General features: G+C 47.8%; 1 protein-coding gene across 3 annotated transcripts in view; it reads left to right on the top strand.

Moving 5' to 3' along the window:
• Window positions 1-3,604: 3,604 nt before the first annotated feature.
• Window positions 3,605-20,046, top strand: part of CHM (CHM Rab escort protein) — a 980,660-nt gene continuing 964,218 nt past the window's right edge. For all 3 annotated transcript variants that reach the window (XR_015295298.1, XM_086918782.1, XM_086918781.1), the window contains exon 1: window positions 3,605-3,671. Coding sequence is in view for 2 of the 3 variants with exons in the window: in XM_086918782.1 (XP_086774908.1) it covers window positions 3,623-3,671 (49 nt within the window). In the remaining variant the exon portion in view is untranslated. The remainder of the gene's footprint in view (window positions 3,672-20,046) is intronic.

Raw genomic sequence — 20,046 nt, 5'->3', positions numbered from 1 at the left:
TACTATCGATGCCCAGGCTGCTGGCGCAAGTCGCCTATTAGTTTCCATTCTGAATAGTTACCAAAAAAAGAGACGGGCGCTGGGAGCAGGAATCACAAGAACAGAGTTTATTTCTCATGAGGAGAGCCAGTCATTTCAGACACGAAACAAGGTGTCATCGGGAGGTGCTCTAACAAGTGAGCTGAGACTCCTTCTTTTATACCTTACAAAACACTTGATAGTACAATCAGGACAGTGTGACGCAAAGGAAAAGACATCCCTATAATCCTCGTGTCAATCCTACCCCACATGTATTCTCAATAGGGACCCTTGACCTGCTGATAAGAGGGGAGGGCAATCACGCAGCTGAGTGTTCCGTCAACAGTTTAGGATGTGCGCACCTGATCATAGCCAGGGGGTGGGGTGGCCAGGATCAATAGTGGGTCCTTTGAAGAGGAGTGACTGCATACAATAAAGTGCAGTAAATGGTATCCTCTGGCTTAGGCGATGGCCTCGGACATGTGTGGTCAGTCGGACTCGGGGGAAGGGGTCATCAAAGGAGTGGCATTCATGCCGCGTGGACAATCGAGCGCGGAGGGAGTGCTTGTCAACAGAGGGGCATTCTTGGAGGGAAAGGAGGTGTTGGTCAGGCGCGGCCGTGACTCCCAAGGACAGGGTCTTGCAGAGGAGGAAGGTTTATGACTTGTCCATGTGAGGGAGAAGGAGGGGGTCAGGGTGCGCGCAGGGTCAGAGTCGCACAGAGAGAGAGAGAGGTCTTATGACCCGTACATGAGAGAACAGGGGCAGTCAGATACAGCTGGGGGGGGCTATGTCAGCTGGGGCGAAGGATGCTTCTTCAAGAGGGAAATGGGGGGTGCCTGGGTCAAGCAGGAGGGTTGCCTTTCATAGCAGGGTCGCGCAGAGTGCTGGGTTTCATGGTCTATGCATGTGAGAGTGGGAGGGGGGGTGCTCAAATGCGCGCAGGAGGGAAGCCAGTGATTCTAATGAGTGGGCAAGAGGCCAAGGTGCCTAAAATGGCTGTCATGTACATATGGGCACGGGCTTTTACTGGCGGAGTGATACGGTCAATATTTCAGGGTATACGAGGTGCCTACAGGGAGGGGGACGGGAGAGGGCAAATGAACGCTGCTTATATACATCAATTTTTCTATTTTCCACAGGTAATGAGTTTTTCTCTGATGCCGCACCGCTTCCAGCTACCTGATGGTGGAGCAATTTCTGACATCCTGCTCTCACCAGTATTCCCCTCTTAGGGAGTCCCCTGAGGTCCTCTTCACTAGGCTTCCATGGGACCGTGTGGACTTTGCCGAGTCGCTCCATCGCCATACTATAGGCTCCTGGAGGAATCTCTAGGAGTCCAACGTTCAATTCACAAAATACGCCTTGAAGGTAGTTGTTTCCAGATCAGATTACTCCTGCCATTCAGATTCTGGTGCACCCGCACCGACAGGACAGTCTTCGGGGTAGTCAGACTCCAATAGAGATCTTCATGCTTCCCGGTACCTGCTGCGGAGCTGCTGCAGACACATCTCTTGTGTTGAGATTCCTCTCTCACCTGTAATCTTTGAGGCACTTGCCCCTGGATCGCCATGGCATTGCCCAGGTGAACTGTGACCATTCAAACTAGTGAGCAAGAAATCCAAAGGTCATCACAGTGCCATTCATGCCCAGAGCATTCTGGTTAAAACGGCAGAGGTGTGCCGTGATGCTTGGTGCTCTCAGCTGCACCTGTCCACTCATCTTGTCCGGAAAGCAGCCTAATAGACTCTGTGAAGTTTTGTTTTGTTGTTTTGTTCTCTCCTCCATGTTGGACTTGTTGTAATGTTTACAATAAAGATTGGAAGAGATGGAGTGACCGGCTGCTCACTGTTCTAGCGTTCCTAACTGTATCTTCGTACCATTCACTCCCAGAGGACTGGCTTACACCATCACCCCACATCCATCCATCACAGATATCACAGGACATGTGACCCAGCCAATAAAAGGAGCCAGGCGCACGTGCCCTGTGCCAGTTCCAGAGACTGTACAACTGAGTCAGTACCATGACATATAGTGTATGGGGACTTAGGGTCTGACCCTTTATGGGTACGCTATTCGACGTGAGGTCTTGAGAAGAAGACAGACACAGTAATATTAATTTCTCTGAGTCCTTGTCTTCTTCGTCACAGTCATGAGTTCCTGCCCACCTCTTCCTAGTCTACTGATTGCGGTCTTGCTTGGTTATTTCAGGAAGTCCTTCCCAGGAACTGAGGTACTTGTACTCATGGAGTATGGGGGTCATCCTGAAAAGGCAAAGGAAGTCAAGTTTGGTGGTTAGGTTCTGCAGGAATGGAGTAAACTCAATGTGAGGACTGTGACAAGGAAGACATGGACTCGGAGTAATGAATATTACTGGTAAGTAACTGGGCATTGTCTAACAAGGCAAAAAAGTGAGATGCTACGAGAAAAAAAAGGACTCTTGTTCAGTTATCTAGGTGCAGGTGGTCGAAAAGTCTTTAATCACTTGAGAACCAGATAACAGTTTTGGCCCATGAGAGGAGTATTGTTATAATGTACTATGCAGGCAGGCAACTAGAGCCAAATTTCGGGGGTGGGGAGCGGAGGGGGGGGCTGGAAAATATTTCGGGGGGGCTAATTCTTCCAACCACGGATCGAGTGGCCTTAAGAAGGGATGAGCACACAACAAAAGCCTCATTTACAATTAAATGGTCCTGACCTGTTAAGTACTCGGGTGCGGCTGCAATTAGATGCTCGCCAGCCCGCGAATCGGTCTCCCCCTGGGCTGACACAAACAATGGGGGGGGGGGGCTGAAGCCCGTGAGCCCAATGCGCCCAGTACGCCTGGTACTATGCATCTTCCCTTGTACTCTGGTCCTTGCTGTTCAACTAGTATGAAAGTGTTGTGTGAAACGTTGAAATGCACAGTGATGCAATGGAATGTAAGTGTGCCTGTGAGGTTGAGAGTGGCATTTAGAGTATGGCCTGAGCAGCAGGGAGGCTGCTCCTGGTGGGGTTATCCTAAGATCCATACATGCAACTAAGATCAATAAATCATCTTATATAACCTACACCTCGGCTAATGAACTTCATTATTACAAGTATACAGAAGCGCTTAAAAGACACGATTTACAGTAGGGAGAAGAACCAAATGTTGTGGTGGAATTGTTTTTTTTTCATGAAAAGCGGAAAGTAATGAATTTGTTTACGAGTATATTTCATAATTAAGAAAAGTCATTCGCAAGCTGTATTTTCTGGGAGACACACTCTCCCAGGAGAGGAACAACGGGCACTTGTTTCAGATAAAACAATATTTTTTAACCAAATGTTATGATGTTCAGTTTTCCGCATCCCATCAATTTTTCATCTTTTATATAGTCAAATGCGAGTTGGTACACGGAAACCTCTATACCTTTGAGCGCGAAGCTGTTAAACGCCGACTTTTACCAAGTATGCCAGCCACACCTAACACTAGAGATTATCTTGAAGTTCTCATGCGAAAGGGAGCTGCACCAAAATGTTGGATTGTCGTAGAAACTACAACTCCCTACGCGCACTCTGCCCCACGTCCAGAAACTCGCTGTCACTTCCGTATTCAATTACACTTCCATCCTACTGTACCAAGATGGCGGAGAGTCTCCCCTCAGACTTTGATGTAATTATCCTCGGAACCGGTATGAGCATTAACACGCGTCTAGCAATTCCGGGATTGGTGGGGGAGGGGAGTGGGGGATGCTCGGTACCAAACAGCAGGGACGGAAGCTGTTGTGATGCACAAAAGCATCCAGTATCTTTGACCGCATCTTGACAGTTTCAGTACCTGTCATACACAGGGCGTGAGCCTATGTTTGTTAGCACGCTTGATTTTTTACTCTTTGTGATATATTTCATATAGTAACCTTGAATCGCAATGTGCGCTCTTGAACGGTCTTTCATACCCGGGTGGCAGTCACAGCAATGTTGAATGTTCGTGCCGAGTAATTATATTAATGCTTTGTACCCTTGATACATCTTTGTTTTACCTCGTACTTCGCTTGTGGCATCCGAATACTGGGCTTAATGTACTGCTTTTGCCTTCTCAACGTGTTGTAAGTTATGGCCATATAAGTGACGTGGTGTATATCAGAGTGCATAGGGCATAAGTGTGTTGTGGTATATTTTAGTAGACTGATTGGTAGACAGTTGTGCTTTAAGGCTCAGGGCACGGGTCACCGCTGTGAACCGCAAACACATCATGCCCGTGAGACAGGTTGCAGCGATTCAGTATTTCAGCACTATTACATGGTCGTGGAATGGAATTGCTGTACCTCTCTCTGTGTGAAGTTGAGAAGACAATATTTTAACTCCTAAGTAAGTCTGACTATCGCACAGCAGAACCGGCGTTTACGTGAAAGTGCTTAACTCCTAGACATACAAATAAATCCCTATGAAGTATCTCATAGTGTGCCAGTAGATGTCTCTCGAGTCTACTTGAAAAATTAGTATTGCATGTGCCCGAAATACTTGTTCCACTGCCTAAAACAGTGGTTGTATTACCACCATTGTATACATTTTTATGGTGGTTGTCTTGGTGTTCACACTGTCTGATACATTTTGATTGAAGCAAATCATTTTCTAATAAATAAAAACTAATTTTATTGGAATTTAGTTTCAATCTTGTTTCTTTTTATGTCTTTTCAATAACATCAAAACCCATTGAATCATTAAATATAAAACGTATGTGAGGACTTGGTACCCTAGGGATTTTTTATGAATTTAGTTGTAATTAGCTACTTGGTTTAAAGAGTACCTAAGTACCTTTTTTGCGTCTGCAGTCTAGACCCAACATCTCGGGTATCTCAATCTTCTTCTAGAAGATGGTTTTAAGGTAAAATTGGGCTATATTCCAATAAATGTTTAAAAACTTGGATGGTGCTATTGAAGAAACATGTCAGATTTTTGAAAAAACTTTTTAGGTAACCAAGCCCTATCTAATGACAAAATCTATTTTAAGTTATTAAGTTCGCTTTGGTGGTTAGATAGAAGTATAAATGTGAAATATAATACTTCAGACATTTAGAGACAACTGGTTCACTGAGATAATGATGTCCATATTCAGTTTCGATAATTGACATTTTAATTTGATTAAGTTGATCACTGATGTGGCAGTCTCTGAGAGCTGGGTAAATGAAAAAGAATATAGATTTTATAACAACCCTGGCAAAGTATTCTAGTTTTTTTTATATACCTTACAGAATTGGCACACAATTCCACAATGAGCTCTGGGATTAACTATTTTGGCAAGATGCCAGCCCTTGAACATCTGTCCAAGTAGGTAGATATATTCATAAAAACCTTTGTCGCAAATCCAAAAGCATAAACAGATTGCTCATCTGATAAGTAAGCAAACAAGTTCTGAGAGAGTTTCCATGTGTGGATCAATGATTATAGCACGTCTCAACCTTTCTTTAGAGTATAACAGCATAAGGATTGAGGTTTTTGGCTCTATGCTTATTCCACCAAATGTGGGTCTTATATACTAGATGTTTCCTGAACATAATTTTCTTACATAAGTCATCATTCAAGTAGTTTGTATGATTATTTGCCCTAAGGCCAATTTTCATACCGCTGAAGAATCACTTCATGAAGGAGGAGCACTTTGTGGAAGCTAAAATGTTTGTCCTCCAGACTCTCTAATCGTGGCTATCCATTAGGACTTGTTAAGAAAGCACTTAAGCGAGTCTGTACGTCATTAATGTTTGTTAGGAAAAAGACCATCAACCTAGTTCAGATTGTGTCACTGTTTGGAGCAGATTGTTATAATATTAAGTCTTATCAATAAAAAGTAGTATCTTTTGCAAGGTTCTTTGGCATTTGTCAAGATAACCTTTTTGTTTTTAAAAGATGTCCCAACTTACGTGATAGATTGGTGAAAGCATATAGGGAACCTGAAAAAAGGTTCTTTGATAAGTATATTGGGTTTGCACCCCAGAGTGGGCCTTTATAATTGCTAAAGATGTGCAGCTTATGCCACTAATTTGAATTTTATAATATTAAAATATGTTTCCTAGGAATGAAAAATTAAACAAGCACACAACTGCAGGTCACAAAATGTGGTGCATTGCATTGAGTGTGCATGTGGACTTGAGTACAATGGTAAATGTACAAGTGATGAGAAAAAGTTTCATCTTGGTGGAGTTGAGTTTGAGGTAGGCTTCAACATCCAAGATTTAGGCAAGCTAATGAGTTTTTGAGTGAGTTGTGTGTCCTCCACATTTTGGTGTATGGTGACATTCTTCAGTATCAACAACGCTCTCATGAGCTCCATATAGAAGTTGTAAACCACTGGTGAGCGCATGGAGCTTTACAAGATGCCACAGGAGACCGAGAAGGACTTGAATCTGAGGGGACTCTTTTAAAAAAGCTGGACTATATCACTTCATTGAAGCCCATACAAGATAGTAGAGGGTCAATTAGAGTTTAATGGTTGAATGAGTAGAAAGCATTAGAGATGTCAAATAGAATGGAGAGGCAGGGTTTGCTTTGATCTTAGATTTGCAGAATTTCATTGACCAGCAGGAGTCATTGTCATCCAGTATCATTCTTCACCTCCTGGTAAAAGATTTCTCAGATTGTCCAGTCCTGGGTGGCAAAAAGGTTTTCTTGCTGTCCACACTAGCCCAAATTCTGCTTCTCTGAGTAAAGAGAGGGGCTGCCTTCAACTGGCTTCTGGCTGGACTAGGTCCCTTCCTTCTCCCATTCTTTCACTATTCATCCTGGATCTTCTGTTGTTTCCACCAAGTTTTCAAGACTGTCGCTTTGAGCTTTTCATTGGCGGATATTTTGACATTACTACTGTCAAATCCCCATATTTAACAACCCCAATGAGGAAACTGGGTGTATAATATTATTTATTGGGGCCTTCCCAAATGTTGGAATCTCAGTGCACGAGGTAGGGTAGCAGGCAGTAATGTGAAAATAGCTTCGTCAGTTTGAAATGCCTTTCTCTAGGTAATACATAATAGCTCTAGCTTGAATGGCCCTGGCACCAAGGTAATACTGTTACTAAGCTTTTAATATACTGTGGGAATTCAACCATTTTTCTTTCAACTTCACCTTATGAGTTCTAAAAATACACTAATTTTAGTTTCGAATACACAATAAAAAAATTTGGTATACCGTATTTTCTGGCGTATAAGACGACTTTTCAACCCTTGAAAATATTTTCAAAAGTTGGGGGTCGTCTTATACGCCGGGGTCATTTTATAAGCAAGCGATTATAGCCCAAACCCTATATTTTAAAAGGAAAATTAGGGGGTCGTCTTATACGCCCAGTAGTCTTATACGCCAGAAAATATGGTACATATATTATTAGTCAAGCAAATGCTTCTAACTTATTAGGCTGAGCTGGACACAGGAGAGCTATTTACAGTCAGCTGGAGAGCTACCAGTAGATTGCAAGCATCTCATTGGAGAAGCTTAGTAGAGAGAATAACTTTTTGTTCTATCATTAATTGTTAGGTTGGGTGTGAGAAAGTATATTATTAGTTAGGGTGAATAGTAATCCACCACAAATAATAATGGCACTATTTTTGTTAGGCCTTGCATCGGTTTCATTAATTTAAATCTGGTTATACACCTGATGTCCATGGCACAAAGCAGACCGGCTTAACATAAGAAAATGTGTAAAGCATTTAGAAGTACTAAAACAGTTAAAAAGTGTAAAATAAAATAAAAATCTCACTCTAATTTATAAAAATAGAGAATATTTTACTGACCAAAATGAAACCAAAACCACAAAAATCAGATAAGGGAAACTAGACGTGAATTTTTAAAGTTTTAAATAAAATTAGCGCAGTGAAGCACAAAGGCCAACCACAGGCAACTTGTCACATTAGACGGTCCAAGGATAAGGTTTAAAGCTGACTGTGATGGAACGTGGGTTGAATACACAAGTTAGATTGGTCTCTGTCAGAAAGTTATCTTCTAAGAAAGTTATCTTCACAGATTTCCAAAAAAGTAGAGTCCTCAGCATGGCAAGGCTTCATGCTGGAACCGAAGATTGGTTGATGAGGTATGAGGACTCGCGCAGCCATCGAAGAAGGTGGGAAAAGCAGTGAGCGGGGGAGAAAGTCTGGAATTCGCATCCAGGAGGTCATCGACATCAACTTGGTGCTACTCCGCACCAAATGGTATATATCCCCTGGTAACCCTGACATACACCCCTCTCAACGACGCTACCCAGAAGACAAAACAAACTACGATCAACTACGCTATTTGGATATGAAATATGCTATGAAGACACAACAAACTATGATCAAAGACGTCATCGGGCCTGCTTTTAACAACTTACCTGCATCTGTGATGCCCTTGTGGCACCTCGCTTCACTCGCCTTGGCGCTCACGGCTGAGTCCGTTCCAGGAAACCCTTGGCGAGGGACTTGGTGAGAGGCTTGCCAGACATCGTTGTTGCCGGAGTTTGGTGCAGCTGAGCGTCGTACAATGGGAACTTCCTAGGTGCCTTGCCTCCTCCGCCTTGACGTCTACGGTCGGACCTCGGCGCCCCTGAGAGGCTTTCGACCTCCCCGACCATCCGCCCCTCTCTGCTGCGCTGCACTGAAGCACAGCAGGCTTTTTTTCCCTTCCATGCTGGAGTGTTCCCGTGCAGCCTTCCCACATCCGGGACCCCCGTGGCGGGCTTTGCCTGATTCGCATTGGTGTGCTCGGGAATCTGAATCCTCTGGAGACACCGTAGCGCCCTGGGAGACAAGCCGGACATGCGTTTGCTAAAGGTTTGGAGGCGCTGGCATCCAAGCAGTAGGATCGCCCTGTAGATCCGACTCAGGGTCTTCGATCTGGCCCACGGCGCTCCGGTGGGGCTCTGACCTCTGCGTGTTGCTTTGGGACCTGCAGGCCCGACTTTGGATCATCTGCTGGAGTCTCTTCTCGCACAGACTCCGGTTCTGGCTTTGGGGGTCGGGACTAGTTTTTCCCGGGTTGTCATGCAGGACTCCGTTCTTGCGGAGCCCTGAACACGGAAATGAAGTACGACGAGATGAAGATGACGCTAACAGACTAACTCTCGCCCAGATGTAAAGGAGAGGCGCCCCTCGCCCGGCATACCACCTCAATAACTGCCGATCATCAAAGTTAGGAGGTGCATCGCCCCCCCCCCCCCCTGCACGGACATTTGACCTGACTCTGATAAGTTTCTACTTACTTACTTACCACCGCAGCTGTTGGCAGCCCTCAACGAGCTCATTTTCTGCCCTCCATTTATTTATTGACTATTTTGGTCCGTCTTTACCTGCTTGCTGCCCACGACCTAAAATGGCCCCCATGAGACCAACCTGCACTGAGCCCTCCATTTCATGGCTCCTCCAGTCTGCTTTGGCCTGCACTATGAACACTACCTAAAATGGCCTCCTGAGGACTTGTTCAAATTGGCCCCCATTTCAGGACTTTTTTCTTGTCTATATTTGGCCTAAAATCTGTACTTGTTTGAACCCAGATCTCGTGTTGACCTCCTTGTTGACGACCATTGCTTCGCCACACACACCGTCCTCATTTTCACTAACTTGGTCACTATGCCCCTGATATGCTTTTGATAACCTAATTTTTCCTCTTGTGGCTCCCTGTGTTCTCTCATTGCTACGCACTCGGATATATCTGATTTTTAAAACTGCCTGTATTGACCATACGCACTATTCTCTGCTTAATTACTCGCTCATTGAATCATCCCACAGTGTACATCCCCCCTGAATCTATTTTCTCTTACTGCCTTTCTCACCTACGCCCTCACGCCTCCTAGCTTTTAACCTCTCCCCTTCTCCTATCCTGAGCGCTTACCTCACCCCTCACTGTCGCTAAATTCTCTTTATCTCCCCTTTCTCCCCTCCGCCTCCCCATCTACTGATTCATTCATTATGTCCCTCCTCAACCTCATTCATCCGTCCCTCCTCGATCCCGCCCCCACCTCCAAACACCACTCCCTCACCAAACATGGACCCAATTCCTGGACCATCCCTTACCCTTCCAATCTCTGTAAAACTGCCCAGAAAAAGTTTAAACATAATCTACTTGCCCAACATCCCGAAACCCTGATTGTTGACAACTACCACAGCCTCATGTCCCACATTAAAACCAACTACATTTTCTACACCAAATGACCCTCCAAATGGAAAAGTACCTTCCTGCACCTCCTTCCAGTAACCAAATGTAGCAAAACCCCTTACGGTTATAAACACCTAACCCCAATGCCACCCCCCTTCGTCCGACCTCTATTCTTTCACCTCCCCCTGAACCCCCTTTGAGTCATTTCCTACTCCTCTACCCCACCTACTTAGCCCCAAGACTCCTCCGAGATCTCTCCCACCACACCGACGCCAACCCCTCTCCTTGACATTCCAGTCCTTTATGGTACACCCCTGTCTCTGTCCTCTATTCTAACTCCCTCCCTTGACTCAACCCCCTACAACTCATCTAATCCACATATCATCCCCCAAAATACCCTGCCCCCTAATGACCGGCCCTCACCTACTCCTTATCCCTTCCTAAACCCCACCTCTTTCCCCTCTGGACCAACCCTCTGACAAGAAATACCTTCCTGCCCTTCCTCCCCCCTCCCCACATTACACTCCTACCCTCTATTCTGATTCTACGTCTCCCCACACCCCGTACGCCCTCTCCTCAACCTCCTTCTATTACTTCCATAGCCACACCATCCGGTGCCAACCTCCTCTTTCTATCCCAACTCCAGAACACATCTCTCGCCCCTCCACCGAGCCCCCCTCGCACACTATCACAGTGCTACCCTCGTCCGCCCTCCCCGACCATCCCCCCTCGCTGAAAGACAAACCTCACACAGACTACAATGACCTGACCTCCCCCCCCCTACTTCCACCCCAACCTCACCCCTCCTCGCTCTCTAAACCCAGACACTTCGCAACATTGACCAAAATATCTCTACCTTGGTTACAGAAATTGCCGGACTCAGAATGGATTTTAATCAATTCAAATCTTTCAACTCCAATATCCGCCCCGCCTGTGCCCCCCATGCTCTAGCCCCCCAAAACGTCCATATCCCAAGCGTTGGTAAACCACGCCTCTACACAGCCGTACGCACAGACCTCTTCGCGCCTTGAGGGACTACTCAGCTTCCAACATCTTGAACCTCTGCAACTCCTTCCTTGACAATTCCTCACCTAATGATCCATCCCTCCCTCACTCCAGCATCCCTGTCATCATGGGGACTTGCAGAATCCACTCTTCACCCAGCCCCCCCCCCTCAACTTTCCACCATTCACTTATGCCCCCACCCGATACCATCCCCAAACCCCTGTCCTGCATGCTCGTGAACTGCCGCTCAGCTGTCCGACATGCAACGGAAATATCAGAAACATTCCTTAGCGACAATATTGACATTGCAGTTCTCACAGAAACCTGGCTCAAAGATCACTCAACACCAATCCGTGACCTTCTCACCCCCCCTGGTTACTCCATGCTTAGAAAAGACATATCTGAAAGAATAGGGGGGGGGGGGTCTAGCAATTATCTTTAAAAGCAAACTATAACTCTCACTAGTAAAGAACACAGACTTTACTACCTTTGAATACCTTGGAGCCGAACTTAAGATGAAAAGCTCCCCCCAATACAACTACATAATATCTACCACCCACCTGGTGAACCTTTGCCCTTTGTAGAGGAACTATTGGACCTTCTCACTCAATCGTCATTCTCCAACTCCCCAAAACTTTTCTTAGAAGATCTCAACATCCACCGGAATGATCCTGATAACCCCACAATCAGCCTTCTCTCTAATCTTCTTGAGACTATCGACCTCAAACAACTTTGCCACGCCCCTACCCACTCTAAAGTAGCCATCCTTGACGCCATCATCTCTAACGCTGACTTGTCCGACCATCCCCTCATATTGTTCACGATCTACCCCCAAACCCCGCCCGCCCGAGCTAAAAACAATAAATCCACGAATATGACCAGAAATCTTAAACTGATCCCTCCTGGCACACTGGAGTCCAAACTTCAATCCCAACTTCGTCTCATCCCACCCTCTCTCGATGCTAACGTACTTACTGAGCACTTTAACAAAACTGTTGCTGAGGTCTAAGATCAACTTGCCCTGCTCAAACATAAAACACAAAAAAATGCCCCCTCCAAATCATGGTTTACCTCTGAACTCAACATGGAAAGACGTTCACTTAGACTTGCTGAAAGAACATGGAGACAGCAACCTCCCCCCCTCCCATCTTGCCCTCCTTAGAACCTCTAGATCACTGTGTCCCTTTCCCTCCCTCCCTCTCCCTGTCTCCCTTTCCCCTCTTCCCTCTCCCTCCCTTTCACTCCCTCCCTCCTCCTCCCTCCCTCCCCCTCCTTCTCTCTCCCTCCCTCTCTCTCCCCCTCTCTCTCCCTCTGTCTCCCTTCCCTCCCTCCCCCTCTGTCTCCCTTTCCCTTACTCCCCCTCTCTCTCCCTCCTTTTCCCTCCCTCTCTCTCCCTCTGTCGCCCTTTCCCTCCCTCTCCCTCTGTCTCCCTTTCCCTCCCTCCCTCTCCCTCTGTCTCCCTTTCCCTTCCTCCCCCTCTCTCTCCCTCCTTTTCCCTCCCTCTCCCTCTGTCGCCCTTTCCCTCCCTCTCCCTCTGTCGCCCCTTCCCTCCCTCTCCCTCTGTCTCCCTTTCCCTCCCTCTCCCTCTGTCGCCCTTTCCCTCCCTCTCCCTCTGTCTCACTTTCCCTCCCTCTCCCTCTGTCTCCCTTTCCCTCCCTCACCCTCTGTCTCCCTTTCCCTCTCTCACTCTACCTCCCTTTCCCTCCCTCCCTCCCTCTGTCTCCCTTTCCCTCCCTCCCTCCCTCCCTCCCTCACTCCCTCCTTCCCCCTCTGCCTCCCTACCTTTCCCTCCCTCCCTCCCTCCCTCCCTCCCTCCCTCCCTCCCTCCCCCTCTGTCTCCCTCCCTTTCTCCCTCCCTCCCCTTCTGTCTCCCTCCCTTTCCCTCCCTCTCCCTCCCTCTCCCTCTGTCTCCCTCCCTCTCCGTTATCTCACCCTACCTGTATGTGCCCGGGCTGAGACAGCTTCCGGGCACACACACACACAGAGCCGCACCCGAGCACTTCACAGGTCTTTAAAAGACCATTCGCATGTTAATGAGGCTGTGTTGTATTTCTCCTTTTAGCCCCGCAGCTCCACTCAGACTATGGCTGGCCCCCACAGAGCAGCAGAGTCTCCGAGTCACACTGGTAGATGTCTGCAAGGTCCGCGGGCACCCAGGGAAGGCTTGCCGGGCCGCTAGCGTCCTGTGGGGAGTACCCGTGCTCTAGATCCACCTACACAAAACACATTTTCTCCGAAAAGTCATCTTTCTTCCGCTTGCAACTCTCACGTGCCAAGAACAGACCCAGAGAACTGTTCAAAATCGTGATAAACCAAACCTCCCCAGCTCCCCCCAACTTGATGGCCTCCACAAGCAAATGTGAAGAAATAGCTAACTTTTTCTCCGAAAAAATTGCCAAGATTGATCAATCCTTCCTAGTCTCCCAGCTCCTCCCATCCATGTCCACTGAATTCTACCCTAACATCGCACCTCCCCTTGACTGCACACCTTATCTCTTCCATACACCCTCCCTCACCCACCCCTCCTGAACCATTCCACACCAACCCCCTGCTCAAAAATAATGCCTCCTGGCAGAATTTCCACCCTGTTTCTGAACTAGAAGTATTTAACAACCTATCCAGATTTAAACCATCCTCTCACACAAAATACCCACTCCCATCCGCTCTCACCCAAGATCTTAAGCACATCTTTGTCCCTTACTGGATAACATCATTAACGCCGCCCTTTCTACGGGGTGTGTCCATATCTCCCTCCAACTCCCAAGCCGATTCTAATTACCCCAACAGCCTCCACCCTATTTCCAACCTCCCCCCTACTCTCCAAAGCCCTTGAGAAATGCGCCCTACTTCAATTAACCCCTTCCATGCTCATGATGAGCTCAGCTCGTCATGAGGCACAGTTGAGCTGTGCTGATGACGAGCTGAGCTCGTCATGAATAATGGAGCTTTCCTTACATCAGCACAGGGGAAAAATAACCACAGCAGCGATGTGGTTAAATAAGCATATTGACTCATACAACTTGATTGACCCCCTACAATCCGGCTTCCGCAAAGGCTGCAGCACTGAAAGTGCACTGCTTAACATTGTCGACAACATCCACCTCACCCTGGATAAGGGTGAGACTTGTATACTCATCCTTCTTGACCTCAATGCTAGATTTGACACAGTTAACCATTCAACCGTACTCAATAAACTCGTAGATCGTTTCGGCCTTAATGGCAACGTCCTAAACTGGTTCACCTCCTTTTCCAACATCGATCCCAACAAATCAAAATTCAGAACTGCCTCTCCAACCCCACATCTGTCACCCTCTGTGTACCCCAAGGATCTATTCTCTCTCCTGCCCTCTTCAGCCTCTTTATAGAACCGCTCACACTCATACTTAAACAAGCCAAAATTAACTACCACCTGTATGCAGATGACACCCAACTGCACTACAAAATCAAATCCCACTCTGACATCGTACACCTCAACACTGCCCTATCCAAGATTCAATCCTGTTTCTTTACCAACCATCTCAAACTTAATCCAAATAAAACTGAAATCATTCTCTTCTCTCCTAAAAATAACCCTCTCCCCATTCAAGCTTGGATCGCTGACTTTAATGCCCTTAACTGCGCTCTCCCACGCCGAATCAGTTCAATCTCTTGGCATCACCATCAACAATAAGCTCCATGTCCATATAAAAAACTTGGCAAAAGGAGCGCTCTTTACTCTCCGGCACCTCAAAAAAATCAAACCGTTCACTCCTGCGGAAGATTTCAGATTGGTTATCCAATCTCTAGTCCTTTCAAAGATTGACTACGGAAACGCTTTACTCTCTGGAACACCCAAAGTTCAACTTGCCCCCCTCAAATCTGTCCTCCACTTAGCGGCCAGGCTTACAACTGACTGTAAGCGTTCTGAACACATCTCACCTGCCCTCAAAGGCTTCAAATGGCTTCCCAGTGAAGGCAGATCCTCCTATAAATCGTCTGCATTACACACAAAGCCCTTTATCAACAGACACCAAAGTACCTCTCCAACAAACTCGCTAAAGCAGGTTGCGCCTGGACATTGAGAAGCACAAGCTCTCTTCTTCTCGTCTTCATGCTGCTAAAAAAAAAGCCTATCAGTCATGCTCCTTCTCTGGAAAAGCCCCTAGCATTTGGAATGCCCTCCCCAAAGATCTACGATGTACCCCTTCCTATGTCAGTTCAAAAAAAGGCCTTAAAATTCACTTGCTCAACAAATACTGGGGTACATAATCCTTCTCCTATCATTCCTGTTCTACCCACTCCCTCCTCCCTTAAACTCCTTCGCTTTCCCCCCTCGCTCCTCACACTGCCCCATCCCCCCATCCATCCTGCCTCCCTCTTTTCCCATCCAAACATTTCCCTTCCCTCTCCTTCGTACGGACTTAATCCCTCCTGCGTTATGACCACTGAACCTACCCTTATGTAACTTTATACTATCATTGTCTGTATTGCTCTATTGACTCTTTTAGTCCACTGTGTATTATTATTATTGGGACCTTTGTAGAGCGCTGCGATTACGCACACCGGCGTGTCCACGCGCTGAAAGTGGGAGAGGCAGAAACAGGGGACACAAGAAATCTGCGCGGGCCGTTATTTAGTATAGAGAAATGTTTTTAGTTTCGCTCGGAAGCTAGCCTCCTCTGGTTCCAGGCGCAAGTCCGCTGGCAGTTTATTCCAGTTAGTAGCCGCTAGGCATCTGAAGGACCTGCCTCCCATGCGGGCCCTCTTAATTCTTGGAATCTTCAGTAGGCCGCCCCCTGTGGATCTAAGCGCACGTGTTGGTTTGTACACCTCGATCAGTTTAGTCAGAGGGTCGGGTGCCCTGCCATTCAAAATGCGATGACAGGTGCAGAGGGCTTTATACTCCACTCTTCTCCTCACAGGGAGCCAGTGTAGCTGCTGAAGGGCCGCCTTAGAAGGCGCCCTTTTAGGCAGTCTGAGAATCAGACGCGCTGCCGCATTCTGTAGCACTTGCAGGCGAGCCATGCTTTTTTCTGGAGCTCCCAGGTACAGCAGGTTCCCATAGTCCGACCTAGCTGTCACCAGGGCATGGACCAGGGTTTGACGGGCTTCAATCGGGAGTAAGTCCAGGACTTTTCTCAGCTTCTTCAGAATCCCGAAGTAGACTCCCACCACCCGATTAATCTGGGGGGCAAATGTGAGACCCGCGTCAAACCACACCCCCAGATTGCGTGCCTCTTGGCAGGGGGTTGGGGTAGGTCCAAGGCAGGAAGGCCACCACGCCGACGACCAGGCAGACTGGGCTCTCCCCACCACCAGCACCTCTGTCTTGCTGCCATTCAGCTTCAAACAATTGATGGCCATCCATTCGGCTAGATCTTTCATGCACGAACGGAAGCCATCGGCAGCAAGACAGGGCGCATGCGATAGGGAGATCACCAGCTGCGTGTCGTCGGCGTAAGAGACCAGTTGGAGGCCATGGCTCTCCACAATCGAGGCAACAGGCGCGACATACATATTAAAGAGGGTTGGGCTCAATGACGAGCCCTGCGGCACGCCTTGGCCCAAAGGCACCCCCTTTGAATAGCAGTCTCCCTGCCTGACTCGGAAACTTCTCCCATTGAGAAAGTCTTGGATCCATCTCAGCGCGGTGCCAGAGATGCCACCTCTGTTCAGACACTGTAGCAAGATGTTATGTGCTACAGTGTCGAACGCCGCGCTGAGGTCCAACAAGATCAAAGCCATAGTTTGGCCTGCATCCACGCCCTCTCTCAGATGTTCCGTAGCCATGAGAAGGGCGGACTCGGTTGAATGTCGTGGCCTAAAGCCAAACTGCGTCGCATGGAGCAGTCCCCTTTCTTCCACGTGCTTCATAATTTGGGTATTGACCACCTTTTTCGCCACTTTTGACAGAAAAGGCAGGAGGGAGATGGGCCTCAGATTTTCTAATACCTCGAAGCCTAAGTGGGGTTTCTTCCGGAGCGGGAGCACCACCGCCTGTTTCCACCCCTCCGGCAGCTTTCCCGATCCGAAAGAGACGTCGAGGATGTGCCTTATATAAGGCTCCAAGACTTCCAGGCTGTCTACCAAGCGTTTTGGTGACACCGGATCCCACGGGGACCCTGATGTAACAGAGCGGCACACCGCTATTAATTCCTCAAGAGGAGGGGTGCAGAAGTGTGTAATATGCCCTGCCGTCTCTGTGTCCCCCATTGCTACCTCCAGGTCAGACCCTGTCGACCGAATAGGGAAGGTCGAGTAGATCTTCTCTACTTTAGCGGAGAAATATTCGGCAATCCGGTCACATGACTCCGTAGAGCAACTCTCCGGCTCTGTAGGTGCATTTACCGAAATCAGGGATTTATAGATGCCGAAAAGTTCCTTGGCGGAATTTTCCGCCCCCTGAATTTGTCCAGCATAATAGGCTGCCTTAGACTTTATCAGTCTATGGTGAAGGCGCCTTTTTTCCAGAAACCAATCCCTGGCCTTGTTGTCATAGGACACCCTCCAGACGTTTTCTGCCCGCCTACAGTCCGCCTTTGTTAATCTCAGCTCAGCACTGAACCATGGAGCTGAGCGATCTTTCCGAGCACATGTGGTTGTACGGCAAAGTGGGGCTGTCTGGTCAAGCGCTTCCGTGATGCGCTGATTCAGGTTGGAGACCGCTGTTTCTATGTCCTCGCCCCCAGGCTGACCATCCCTAGTTAAGGCTTGATTAAAATCCTCCACCGAGAATTTAGCCCACTTCCTCCTAAGGTAGTTAGGGGGTACCTGACTGGCTTTGTTGGTTTTTATGCTCTGTATGGAGAATGCCACCAGGAAGTGGTCGGTCCAGGGAATGGGCTCAACACCTGACACCTCCACACCTCCCCAATTAGCATAGACCGGGTCCAGGAGGTGTCCCTGTCGATGCGTGGGGGCCACTAGCTTCAAATCCAATTGAAGAGCAAGCATGTCCCGACAAAAGTCCTTGACCCCTGTGTCCTCTGGGCAGTTAAGATGCAAGTTAAGGTCTCCTAATAGGAGGAACTTGTCCCTGCGCAAGGTCGCCTCCATGAGGCTTTCTAGCAGGCTCTCCCTAAAGTTAGTGCAGGCTCCTGGCGGCCGATATACCAAGCAGCCATTGATCGTCGTGCCCCCATTGATTTTAATCGAGAAGAGGCCCGCTTCACTCTCCACGATCGGCGTGCGCTCTAAGCAGCAGCCCAGAGTGCTCCTAAAAATAATTGCAATCCCCCCTCCCACCACCTCTGGCCTATCCTGCCCGACCCAGGAGTAATTCTCCGGCGTGGCCTCGATAATGTCAGAGTCAGAGAACTGCTCTAACCACGTTTCTGTAAGAAACAGTAGGTCGATTTTTTTTATCGGTGATCAGCTCGAACACATCAAGCCTATGTTTGCGTAGGGACCTGACGTTCAGGAGACCACAGGACAGTACCTGCTCCGTGGTATCCCGCGGCATAGTAGTCATACGGAAACCACAGTGAGGACATACCCTATCACTGCTCATCATACCGTGCATACATATGGAGGCAGTGCGGGGACGGAAGCCAAGGAGTTGTTCCTTAGTCCAGTAGATCTTTCGACCAGGGGTTGTCGCCCTAGCCCGCAGTCGGCCGCGGACGGGCGCAGACGGGCTCGACTTTGGCGACACTTCGGCGCGCCTTCGTCGCGCCCGCTGCGCACGTCCGCTGCGCTGCCTTGTTAACATCCGCCTTATATGCCCCAGAGCGAGTGCCTCAGGATGACTAGACCGCTAACCGGTCTCCCCCGCTCACCGGAAGTTACAGTCTCGACCTTCCACGCCCTCCGCGCAACGGTGCTAGTCACCGCGTCGGACCAGGGCGGGAAGGAGGGAAGAGAACAGCCCCGGCGTCCGCTAAGGCAGGTAAGCCTGCAATAGACCCCAAAAATAAAAGTTTTTGTTGCCACAAGCAAATAAAAGTGAAAAGCGTATAATTGCTTAATTTTTTTATTCAATTGCTCTGTAAATGTAAAGCGCTCTGATACCACTGGCTCTATAGGGAAAAATCCTAGAATTAATCCTACCCACATTTGCAGCAGTTCATGTGGTTCCTACTGCACATAGCCCCACAGTGCCCCTCTACACCTACATCCAACATAGCAGAACCTTTCTTTACATGTAGAGCTCCAGTGCCAGCCCAAGGGCTGTGATGAGCCAAATGAGCAACCCATTGTCTGTGGTCACTCAAAACTGGTTCTGGGAGCAGCTCCTCTCCCACTTGGATTGGTATCTGACTGGCTGGGGGACAAAGGAAGTGTGCAGGCTCAGATGTTGGCTACATCTGCCTGTGATATGGCAGGCATCTTTGAAGATAATTAAGTTCCTGGGCACAGTCCAGATAGTCATCCTGTCGGAGGAACAAAACCCCCAAGCCCCCGTGACTCAAGCACTTTGACTCAGCTCTGGGAGCAAGTTCACACCTCATCAAGGAACTTTTCAGCCCCTGGGGAACAGTTGGAAGTTCATGGAACTGGGTTTCTAGAGGCTTTAAATATGTAAAAGGTATCTTTTTTAAAAGTGCCTTTCATTAAATATTTAGTACAAATGCGATTTTACCAGTGAACTAGATTTGTAATAAATATTTTAAAAAGACCCAAAAATTTACTTTTTAGCTGGTTCCAAGGTGGAGATAACATTTACTTTTAACATTAATTCCCAATGCTCACCTATGGAACAGCTAACCATACTACAGTGAAAATAGCTTTTAGGGTGTAAGGACACATTTTACTTAATATTTTTACATGTCCTTCTTTCAAATACCATGCACTCTGCCTTATTAGGCATCAAGTCTTAATTCGGGGTGACTCATTAATATTTTTTAAAGGGAGGGTTAGGCCTGGCAAATGAGGTTATTTTCACAAGTCAAATTTCCAGTTTAGACCTGCACAGCCAGGTTACTGGTGGCTGGCCTTCAGTCATTTTTTGCATTGTCACCTTAGTGATGGTAC

Source organism: Lissotriton vulgaris, chromosome 4_1 (assembly GCF_964263255.1).
Source record: "Lissotriton vulgaris chromosome 4_1, aLisVul1.2, whole genome shotgun sequence".
In the NCBI taxonomy this organism is placed as follows: domain Eukaryota; kingdom Metazoa; phylum Chordata; class Amphibia; order Caudata; family Salamandridae; genus Lissotriton; species Lissotriton vulgaris.
The sequence above is the reverse complement of the archived record's forward strand: the minus strand, read 5'-3'. Positions and strand labels throughout refer to the sequence as shown.